At 41.2% G+C, this 11166-nt stretch overlaps 2 protein-coding genes across 2 annotated transcripts in view; one reads left to right on the plus strand and one right to left on the minus strand.

The window, feature by feature from the left end:
* The window catches only part of mrpl45 (mitochondrial ribosomal protein L45), a 7043-nt gene extending 2224 nt beyond the window's left edge, over nt 1–4819 (plus strand). The window contains exons 3-8 of the mRNA XM_035660924.1: nt 49–166; nt 344–442; nt 673–721; nt 823–972; nt 1241–1414; nt 4340–4819. Coding sequence (XP_035516817.1) covers nt 49–166; nt 344–442; nt 673–721; nt 823–972; nt 1241–1414; nt 4340–4438 — 689 coding nt within the window. The 3' untranslated portion in view covers nt 4439–4819. The remainder of the gene's footprint in view (nt 1–48; nt 167–343; nt 443–672; nt 722–822; nt 973–1240; nt 1415–4339) is intronic.
* A 2050-nt stretch (nt 4820–6869) lies between these two features.
* si:ch211-156l18.8 (probable G-protein coupled receptor 158) overlaps nt 6870–11166 on the minus strand; it is a 22143-nt gene continuing 17846 nt past the window's right edge. The window contains exons 10-12 of the mRNA XM_035660925.1: nt 10583–10729; nt 7519–10177; nt 6870–7477 (exon numbers count right to left, since the gene is read on the minus strand). Of these exons, the coding sequence (XP_035516818.1) occupies nt 6912–7477; nt 7519–10177; nt 10583–10729 (3372 nt within the window). The 3' untranslated portion in view covers nt 6870–6911. The remainder of the gene's footprint in view (nt 7478–7518; nt 10178–10582; nt 10730–11166) is intronic.

Consider the following 11166-nt stretch of genomic DNA (forward strand, 5'->3'; position numbering starts at 1 on the left):
TGGTTGGAGGGCACATACTGATTGAGTCCTGTCTGCTGTCTTTACCAGCGGGAATATTCGACCCCTACATCCCCCCAGAGGGCGACGCTCGTCTTTCCACTCTGTCTAAAGAAGGCCTGAAACAACGAACTGAACAGTTACGACAGAGCGCCGCCTCGCAGCTAGCGTAAGATTGTTTCTCTAACTCCTCATGTTGTTCCTACTCTGAGAACTGAGTTTGGTGTCGATGAGAAAGAGTGAACCCCTTTTTAACACCTTCTATAACTGCTGTTTAATTGAATCACAGTAAATATCAGAAAGCTGAATGTGTGTTTTTTTTTTTTTTAAATGTTGTTTCTAACAGGATTCGCAAAATCAAGGAGCACGACTCTGAGTTCACAACGAAGGATTTTGCCGAGCGAGCTCAAGAAATCTTCATTGAGGCTCACAACTCCCTGTCACAGTAAGAAAATGAACTGTCTCTCACCTCACTCAGCCAGCTGACACAGCTCTTCTCAGCCTCATAGTCGGGGTGGGATGCTCAATATTACAGTGAGACATTTGTTATAGAAGTGAGAGACTCGTGCTGCCTTCAGGTCTGCTAAAGCTTATAATAATGTTACCCTGAAAATGCAGTTACGTGATGTGTTGAGAGAGAAACACGTTTGACATCTGGGAGTTTTATTTTCGCAGGTTCAACAGGGAGAAACTTCACTCGCTGGTGACAGAAAGGTGTTATCCTGTAAGTTCTTCTTGTAAATGTTGTTGATCACTATTTCAGTTTCATCAAATCCCCCACTGACTGTTTCTACGTCTCCCATCGCCCCTCTGCCCTGTCTTCAGGAGATGACGAGGGGGAACCGGCTCAAGACCATCCGCTGGAGGTTTGTAGAGTCCCTGGAGCCGCCCAAAGTGGTCCACGCTCGCTGCCCCGACATGGTCTCCAAAGGCAACCTCTACGGCCAGGTGACGGTCCGCATGCACTCCAAACAGGTATGACTATATGTTTATGTGAACTATCGGTGTGCAGAGCTTCTTCTTGGTGCTGTATTAACCAACGTTTTGAATATAATATGAAATATCCTTAAAATAAATGTCACTTAGTCAGTTTACTCAATGATAGAAAAGAGGTCAAAGGTTGGGAACCACTGATATTGAGCATAGTCAGTGTTCTGGGTTTAGTGCTGAGATTAAAACCAAGGTTACAATGTAGAATTCAGATGACTGGATGAACCTTCTTTCACGTCTGTTTGTGCTGCAGACTCTGGCCATCTACGACCGCTTCGGGAGGCTGATGCTGGGCAGCGAGGAGCAGCCGAAGGACGTCTTGGAATACATGGTCATAGAACGACACCTCGTCAACCCCTACGGCCGATGGAGGTTGCACGGAAAAATAGTCCCATCCTGGGCTCCTGCCAAAGACCCAGTTATTAAGGTGACCCTCTACTCTGCACCGGCTGACAACAGCTTTTATATATATCTTTTTAGTAAGAAAAAGGCAGAGGTCCAAGTTACCTTCTTCTGTCAAGAGGAAATTAAGCAATCTTTATAAATTCGCCAGTTCATACTTCACTTTAATGACCACATGAATAAGGTTGGTGGTTTTTAGTGTTTCAAGCTTTCCAGTATAATTTTTTTGAGTCAATTATTTTTCCCTCCCATGCTGTTACATATGCTTTTATACATCCTCTTAATACGACCTTTGCTTCTCACCGTAAAATAGAGGCGGTTTGGTTGCAGTCCAAATGTTGCTCCAGCGCCGGTTTAATAAACTGTCTGGACTCCTCATCGTCTAATACCGAGGTGGTAAAACTCCACAAGTGCCAGGAGGATGTACTCAGTCTCCAGTTAGTCGGCACATTTAGTTAATACTAATGCAGTCTCCTACGACAGCTCTGTAATAAATATAACCTTTATGCTGTCCAGTTTTTGTTCACAGTTTTTTGTCCACCACATTTTTAGCGATCAATTTGGTAAGGATTCATTGCAGGATGATGTACTAGACTGCATTAGTCTTAGCTAGGTGGATCTAACTCACTGGATCAAATCATAAAAGATTTAGTGTGTTACACTCTAAAATCTAAAGTAACCGGTGTCGATCTAAAATGAAGACAGGAGTCTAGAGTAGTAGTAGTAACACAATGTAAATGTAGATAATAATAATAATAATAATAATGGGCATTATTTGTCATTAAAATAATGGTTGTTTGTAATGTATTTGCAACCCCCACAGACAACATGACACCTCAGTTCAATAACGTCTTCATTTATGTATCACACAATAGAAACAGAATTTGTTTGTTAATGAAGGTCATATAGAGGCATCAGTATTAAATTGAGACTGTTTCATAACCAGTTAAAAACTCCTAATAGAATGTTGAAGCTAAAATGAAGCATCAAAGTTCATTTAAGTAGTATTTTGGTAAAACAATCCCAACTCAAGGTCCGTTTACTGGCCTTTCATACATAACACTTTTTATGGATGAAATCAGAGCAGCTACTGAGTCAATAAATCCATCTCCATGACAACTGAGCCAACTCCATCTGCTGGAGGTTGGACGCTTGTTAAGGGACCTTGATTTGGGATTGTTGGTAAAAACCAAAATATGTTGGACAGAGACTAAACCTTTTTGCTGAGGTTCATCAATCATAATTGTTGAGTGACTTTGACAACAATATAGACTAAATCACAAGTAGAGAAGTGAGGGGAGCATGCAGAGCTGCCCCCCCCCCAGATCTGGAGACATTTCCCTTTTGAGATTTCTGCCTTCACCCTTTAATAAAGCTGAATGGTATTTCATTATGCAGCATACAAATAGCAGGCGTAGCAAGTAATGAAATGAACGCCAGTGTTGATTGATTCTGGAAAGATGCTCCAGAAACCAAAACCTTTGTGGTTTTTGTGGGGTTGAGGCCGAAGTCTCAGACACAGATATCTCAAAACCAGGACAAATTAAACCTAAAACAATTTCTAAAATGAAATGCCACTAGAGGTAAGTGAGCAATTGTTGTTGTTTGGGTGACTCCTTAACCATACAGAGCTAATGTACCTCAGTTAGAAGGTTCGAGCATTCAAATATCTGTGTGAGTTTTCCTGTGAGAGGACTCCTGCTGACCCGATTGTGTCGCTCACAGGAATAAACCACAATTCTCCTCAGCAACTGTTTCATCAGATAGCATATGTCCATCATATATAAATATTTCAGACATGCAGGAATTTGGTGTTGTGGCTCAGTCACATGAATGACAGCTGCAGGAATTTAAAAGGAGCTGTTGATCTGCTACCTAAAGTTTCTTCTAGTTTCCTCAATAACAAGTTACACAGTAAAGGATGCACAAAGCCCTGTTAAATTCTGATTATCTGTGTTCAGCGTCTGCACCAGTCTTCACAACGTAAGACTGGAATAGAAGTTGACTTGCATTATACGCATCACTGCAAAACACAGAATATAATCACCTTAAATCTGTGAGTCAGCACCTGCCGTGTCTCAGATATACCAGACAGATGGAGCAGTGAGGTTGCCTGGAAGGTGTTTCTTACTCTTCTGTGTTACAAAAAAGTCCCAAAAAAACAGCAACAAACGCCACCACACACCATCTTCGTTCTCATTGTCCTTTCATTTACAATTCAAAAATAGAGGGAAATTAGGTTATATAGTTCCTCACTTTAGAATGACACCTCAAATAGTGTGTCTTTCAAAATATAAAAAAAAAACTGGTAGATGTTTCATTCCCTTTTTAAAAAAAAAAAATATCTTGAACTTGTACATGCATAATAACACTACAGATATCCTAAAATCAGTTTCAACGAACCTCTGAGGTTTGACTAATTCTTTGTGGTTATTTTAGGCTCTGCCACCTGTCAATCACAATCTGTCAAGCGAGCTGACAAATGAAAGCAGGACACCAGCTGCAGTCCACGAAATTAAACACAAACGAGAACCAGCTCTGACACAATTACAGCTGCTCTCATGTTTTGGGGGCAGTCGGTGGTAAACCTGAGTAAACTTTGTGCCAAATATTTAATTTAAAAACAGCAAAGGTAAATGGTGATTACCTCCTAATTGTAAGATAAATCTGGGCAACCATTTGTTGTGATATAAAACAATAAGGCAACGCAGGGAACAATTCAGTCTCACGAGGATGAATCTTTCCCAGAGATGGTGTCATTGAAGTAGGTTGTATTCCAGCAGCTTTCCCAACTGGTTTTCCTATCTTGAAGTTTAATCCCCCTTGGTACAGAAATATGGAACAGATGACACTTGAGATATTTGTTAGGTGATGTGTGTTCATTTCAATATATTTGACTAACATTTGACTGCTTGCAAATTACACTCATCTGCTCTTCTTACTCCTTCAGACTGTCATGATTCCTGGTCCAAACTTGAGGCCGGGACAAGAGTTTGATGCCCTCAACTATGCAGTTCCCAAACCGGAGCCAGTCCAATGGAACAAATAGGCCACCGGGTGGCGCTGCTCTTTTCATCAAACCACCGTTGGACATTATCTGCAGTCATGGGCCAAATGCTCTTTAGAATTTGGCTGTGGCTGGTTAGTTTGCCCACTTTGGCAGGAAACCAGGCTTCCTTTGAAGCCTCTTATCTCTAAATGCTGTTGGCTGTTGAAGCGGTGGAAGCAGCAGGTGAGTTTTAGGATGAACAAACCACTGTCTCAGTCCAGCCAGAAAAACCTGCTTCTTGCCCAGCAACAAATTAACACACATCAAACAGTCACTTCAAATTTCACCATGATTCAGTCTCACACATTTTCATGTTTGTTTCCATAAGACTAACTTAATGTGTACATGTGATAAAAAATAAAATGTACAGATCTCCACAAATTGTATGGTTTATTTCTCTGATGAATATGCTGCATGTTGACCTCAGGAAATACAAAAATAAAATGTCCCATCTGCTTCTCTTCACACCAATAGATTTAACAGGAGTTTTCTTTATCAGAGTGATCTTTCATAGAAGATATTGCATACAAAATTGAAAACAGAACATAGGCTGATTCTCTATGCAAATCAAGGGATGTGTTACAACAATTTTAGAATTTCTTTTTACGTGACAACAAATTACAGCACGCTCATTCAAAAACACACTAACATGCAACAATGCTCACAAAACTAGTTCACTCCATTGACAAAAAACTTGGCGCAATGTTTAACAATGAGATCACTGAATGAAAAACTTAGTCACTGTAGCAGAAGTGCTGAAAAACTGACACCTGAATTCACTGACAGATTGCTGGCATAGACATGACTTAATTACATCAATACGAAAACTGTTAATATTGTAAGTTTTATTCACCATAAAACTTCTTCCAACATAATACTGCCATTTAAAAAGTTGCAATTGTCTGTATGTGAAACGTAATGATTTTGAACTATTTAAAGTATTCATTAATGTCAGACATTAAATGTAGGGCCACAGCTAATAATAAAGATATCTAATTGTCATAAGTCATCTTGGACTAATCCATAAGTGGATTTATATTTGTTTCTGTAGTATTACCAGTCATCTGCACATCAGTGGAGTCAATCAGAGGAATCTCTGATAGTCTAGTTCCTTTCAAAGACTTGAAAGAATATTTAAGTGTTGCCAAAGATGTGACTTTTTCCAGAAATGACTATGATTAATTATAATATCTGCATAAAGAACCCTGACAACATTTGTAGTAAACCTTATCTAGCAATTATTCAACATATCACCTCCATAACTTAGTATTTAGANNNTTTAGATAAAGTAAATCTCAGGTTAGCTGCAACACAAATGTCCTGTATAATTTTAAGTTCTCTGCATCTACCAAACATTTAATTTGTTAAGTGTTTTTAATGTTTAATCTCATTGTCCCATCTTAATAAAACTGGTATCAAGTGCATTTGCATAAAAGGCATTGACATGACTTTCTAAATGTTCAGATATGAAAGGATTATGCAGCTTTTCACTCCAGTTTATGGCGATTTATGCAATTTTTTGGGCATTTCTTGAAGTGGTGGAATGTTATATTTTCCATTATTATGACTGAATCAAAAGTGAGAAAATTATTGGCTTTTAGTCACTTAAGAAAACAGGAATGCATAGTTTAATCAACCATTAATACAAATGTAATTTGACATCAATTGTAGTACTGGCGACACTGCTTTACACGTTACATTTTCTTCTACTTTGAAAATATAATTTCCACAAAAGAACAAAATTAGACTGAATTTAACTGGTGTGTGTGTGTGCTGGTTAAGCTTCCATCTTCCATTAAATTCCATCTCTTAGGTCCTGTGCTGTATTTGTGATTGTGAGCACTCTGGACTTTCTACGGTGTAAGGTAACATATTCACCCCGGGCCATGAGTCTAACATACTGCACGTAAATGGCAAATATGTGAATTGTCACCTAAAAACATACAAAGACACAAAAAACATTTTAATTTAAAATGGGGGGTAGAATCAGGAAGAAAAGGGACTTCATCTAAATACCTTAGATGCCCTTCGATCAGCCAAGAAATGTCTGTTTATAGTTCATTGCTGGATTGATTAGGGACATACTTAGTGTGCAATAGTGCTCCAGTTAAAATAAAACATTTTTAGTCAGGTTTGCACAACTTGCTCTGTCCAGCTCATGAAGTCTCTACTACATCTTCAGCTTCTTAGTCAGACAGCAACCAACCTGGCATAGTCCAACCTGAAACAACACAGCCCTAAATTCTGTCTTTGAGTAGCCCAAGTAATTGTCCAACACAAAATGGCTCTCAGCTTTGCCAGCTGCAGGGGAGCTGCTCAAGAGTATGACCATCAATTTCCCTGTGGAGCTAGGGAAGTTAAAAACAAAGTTTCCCTTCAACAGTTTACCGCCAAAATGGTTTTATAGAGTTCACATTCCACTTGATTTAGTGGGAGGGGTTAAAAGTGAAAACAAATGCTGGCTAGATTTAGGTCACAAATCAGGTGGGAATACGAGAGCCTCAGCAGCAAATTCTGCATCGTCCTCTTCATCTTCCTCAGGAATATTCTCAGGCTCCCATGTAAAAACATCTGAGGCATTGTCTGTGAATGAACCAGATTGGCTCCTTATCATCTCCCAGGGACACAAAGCATCACTGCGGCGCAAGTTTTCTTTGGACTCATCTATCTGCTCTGTGATGATATCTTCTGGAGTCTCCTCTACATTGAGGGGCCCCTGGTTCTCTGTGACTTCATCTTTGTCACCGGTGGGAATTTCAATGTTGCCTTCCGTTGAGGTTTGTGGATCCTTAGATTCCCAGGGACAAACGTCTGCTCCAATGCTGTCTTGCTTTTTGAGAGCTCCTGGTTCTTCGGTCTCCCATGGACAAACACCTGCCCGAGCGCTGTCTTGCTTTGTGACAGCTCCTGGTTCTTCGGTCTCCCACGGGCAAACACCTGCTCGACCGCTGTCTTGCTTTGCGAGAACTTTTGGCTCTTCTGTGTCCCATGGACAAACATCTGCCCGAGTGCTGTCTTGCTTTTTAAGCGCGACAAAATCTGCCCGGAGTTTCTGTCTTGCGTTTTTAAGAACTTTTGGCTCTTCTGGTCCCACGGACAAACATCTGCCCGAGCGCTGTCTTGCTTTTTAAGAACTTTTGGCTCCTCTGTGTCCCACGGACAAACATCTACCCTAGCACTATCTTGGTTTTTAAGAACCTTTGGCTCTTCTGTTTCCCACGGACAAACATCTGCCAGAGCGCTTTCTTGCTTTTTCAGAACTTTTGGGGCTTCTGTTTCCCATGGGCAAACATCTTGTTTGGACTGCTCTGGTATGTTTGATACTTCAGTTTTGACTGCCCCTGCTTCCTCTGTATCCCATGGACAAATATTTGCGTGAACTGTGTCTTGCCTTATATGACTCAATGATATTTTGGTGGTTTCTGGCTTTCCTGATTCTGGTTCACTACTATCCCATGGACAAACATCTGCCGATCTTTTTACTCCTTGTGACACCATCGTGGTAGCGGCAGGTTTTTCAGGGGACTCAGTTTCCCAGGGACATATGTTTACCTTTGTGCTGTCTTTCCCTTCAGCTTGTATGGAAGCAGCTTTCAAAAGTGAGACACCTTTTTGTGAGTCTTCTGGTTTGTCTTCATGTCCAGTCTCCCAGGGACAAATATCTACCTTGATGGTCGTTTTTGAGTCTGTATTTGTTGGCTCAGTGTTCCCCTCTTCCCATGGACAAATGTTTTCCATGATTTTAGGGGGATCAGGGAAATCCCATGGACAACTTTCTGTTGTCTTAGTCACTTGTCTACTCAAACTCAGGGCAGGTGATTTTGCATGGGGTTGTTGTTCATTACTTTCTTTTGATCCACTGCGGTAGAGGGCAGTTTTCCTAACTTCTTGTCGGACGGGCACTGTCAGCGTTCCCTTGGTCTCCAAAGGATTTAGGTTTTCATATACAACTTCAGCCTTCTCCTGAACCTCCCAAGGACAAACATTAGCATATTCACTATCTTGCCTTATTAAAGGTTGAGGAGTTTCTGCAGTCTCCCAGGGACATACGTCTGCTGCATGTTTCAAAGACTGTTGTGTCTGTGAATCTCTAGAGAGGTTAGTATGATAAATAACGGGAATATCCTGTGAATCCCAAGGACACACGTTACTAATGGCACTTCCTCGTCTTCTCATATTTCCTTGCTCTTGAGATTCCCATGGACATACATTAGATGGTCCAGAAACTTCCCAAGGGCAGACGTCTGCTTTAATGCTCTGTTGCTTCTTTGGCCCCTCTCCTTCCTGGAAAGTACCAGGTCCTTCCCATGGACACACATCTGCATGGGAAATATTACGGACTGGTGTAATTCGATTGCTTCCTCTTCTGTGAGTTGAAGGAGTTCTACAGCTGCTGGCAGTTTCCCAAGAACCTATACTACTACGTTTGCTGTTCTGCCTTGATAAAAACACATTTTCATAAGTGCCATCTTTTTGCATATCATCAGTGTCCCAAGGGTAGACGGCAGATTTCACAATCACAAGCCTTCTTGGGCTTCTCTCAGAAGAATCCACAGAGGACAGTCTGATGGCATTCTGCTTCACAAGGCATGGTTTTCCATCTGTTGTCATGCTTCTTTTCTGCAGTGATCTCTTTTCCACGCTTGGACGTCTATTAGATGTTCTCGATCGTGGTGTTGTGGAAGCACTTTCCTGACTTTTTTGTGAAACAGAATCCTCTTGAAAACTTCCATCCCTACTGGACCTGCTTCCTGCATCCATGGAGGTCATAATTGATTTCACAGAGAGCCACTTAGCAGTGGTGGTGGAGGTGCGGAAGGAGAAGACTCGTTGATCTTTAGTGAACTTTGGTCTTGGAGAGCCTGGTAAACTTGCAGACACAGTAGCCTGTGGTTTAGGGGACTGAGCTTCACCTTGCATTCCCCTATCCTCTGAAGGTTGCTTTACAGGTGGTAAATGATCCCAGGGACAGATAAGCGACTGTGGAGATGGTGGTCTTTTTTCCTCACCATCCTCGGAGTTTGCGTAGGTGACATGCTTCTGGTTCTTGTCCCCTGATTGCTCTGGCTCCACCTCCCAAGGACAGACCTCAGCCTTGTCAAATGACTCTGACTGGAGAGCACTCCTGGTCTGGTCGCTAATGGAAATGCTCTGCCTGGACCTTGTCAGCACTGTACTGGCTCTGTTAACCTTGGATATGTTTTCTATAGAATGAGCGGTAGTTGAAGTTAGACTCCAGGACTTATGAAGTCTGGTGTGATCAGGATGCAGAAGATTGGTATCAATTGTCAGATTTTGGGCACTGGCTGATTTACAGACCCCTGGTGGAATATCCAAGGAGTCAGTCTCAGATCGTCGGGAAGACCTCTTCACAGCGTTGGCCTTTAACATGGAGTCACGCAAAGAAGAGTCTCTTTCCCTGACATAGTGATGATCACTTTGGGACTTGCGCATAGATGGTGAAGGTGTCATTGAACTTCTGTAACTGATACTGACTGATATTGTATCTGGGGTCCTCCTGAAAGAATCCTGATTCACAATTCTACTATGGAACGATCCATCTTTCTCCTCGCGGCTGCACTGCCGGCTCATGGATTCTGGGATCTCAGCAATGCGTCTAATAATGGATCTCCCCAATGTACATCGAGAACTTCGCTTCTTTGACAGATGAGGGTTGTTTGCGGTCATCTTCTTGGTCTTGTGGACTTCTAACTGGGCATATAACTTCTTCAGTTCATCCTGGTGCATATGAAGAATGGTGGGAATTGATGAAGGCATTGAGGAAATGGTTGAAATGATTGAGGAGAGGAGAAGATATGGAGAGTAACAAGTCAGAGGAAAGGTAAAACACGTTTTCATTTAAGAAGAACACAGTTGAGGAGAAGAAAAGGATAAAGGGGGGGAGAAAGGTTATACAGTACAAAATGTGTTCACTCTGTTGTTAATTGTATTTACTGTTAATTTATGATTTAAATTATAATACATTTAAGATCTGTTTAATTGAGTGTACATGTGGTATTAACTGAAATTAAGGGACATTTATTTTCCTTAGTTAAATGTGACCTTTGGAATTTCTTCCACCTTTTGTAAATTATGTCCCAGTGCAAAGTGATAACATCGTTCTGAGGGGACAAGAGAGTTTACCCGAAAATCCTCCGGGTCCACACTGGGCTCACTCCAAACAGAGTGGAAACTGCTGTTGAGGTACGAGCAGGAGCGCCGAAGGTCCACTTCATCTTCATATACCTCTGCTGCAATCTCCTCTCTCCCAGGCTTAGACACATAAAGAAACTGTGGAGCACACACACACGCATACAGTTCATACGTAAACATGGGCTGTTGGTCCTACAGTATGATAATTGAACTGATTGTCACAAAATTCTGAAAAGACTTTCATGGCCCACCAACTAGTTACATTGTGCATGTCAACAGGCTTCAATTAATAGCCTGGGCTTTAATTTGCATAAATTCCTGAACTCAACCTGCCTTCATTTGGAACAGGCTTCTATATGGGACAGGCCTTCAATTCCTTTTACAAAAAATTCTTGCTTAGCAAAGATGGGAAAGTATAAATATATAAGTATAAGTATATAGTATAGTATTCAATATTACTTATAAAAAATCGAATAACATCAATTACGCATCATTAATTTGACCTGGTGGCTTTGAGAGGTTTTATACAACCAAAGAACTTTTATAAAATTCAGACCAGGCCTTTAATTGAGACC

Source organism: Morone saxatilis, unplaced genomic scaffold (genome assembly GCF_004916995.1).
Source record: "Morone saxatilis isolate NCDOM2014 unplaced genomic scaffold, NCSU_SB_2.0 Contig17, whole genome shotgun sequence".
NCBI classification, from domain to species: Eukaryota; Metazoa; Chordata; class Actinopteri; family Moronidae; genus Morone; species Morone saxatilis.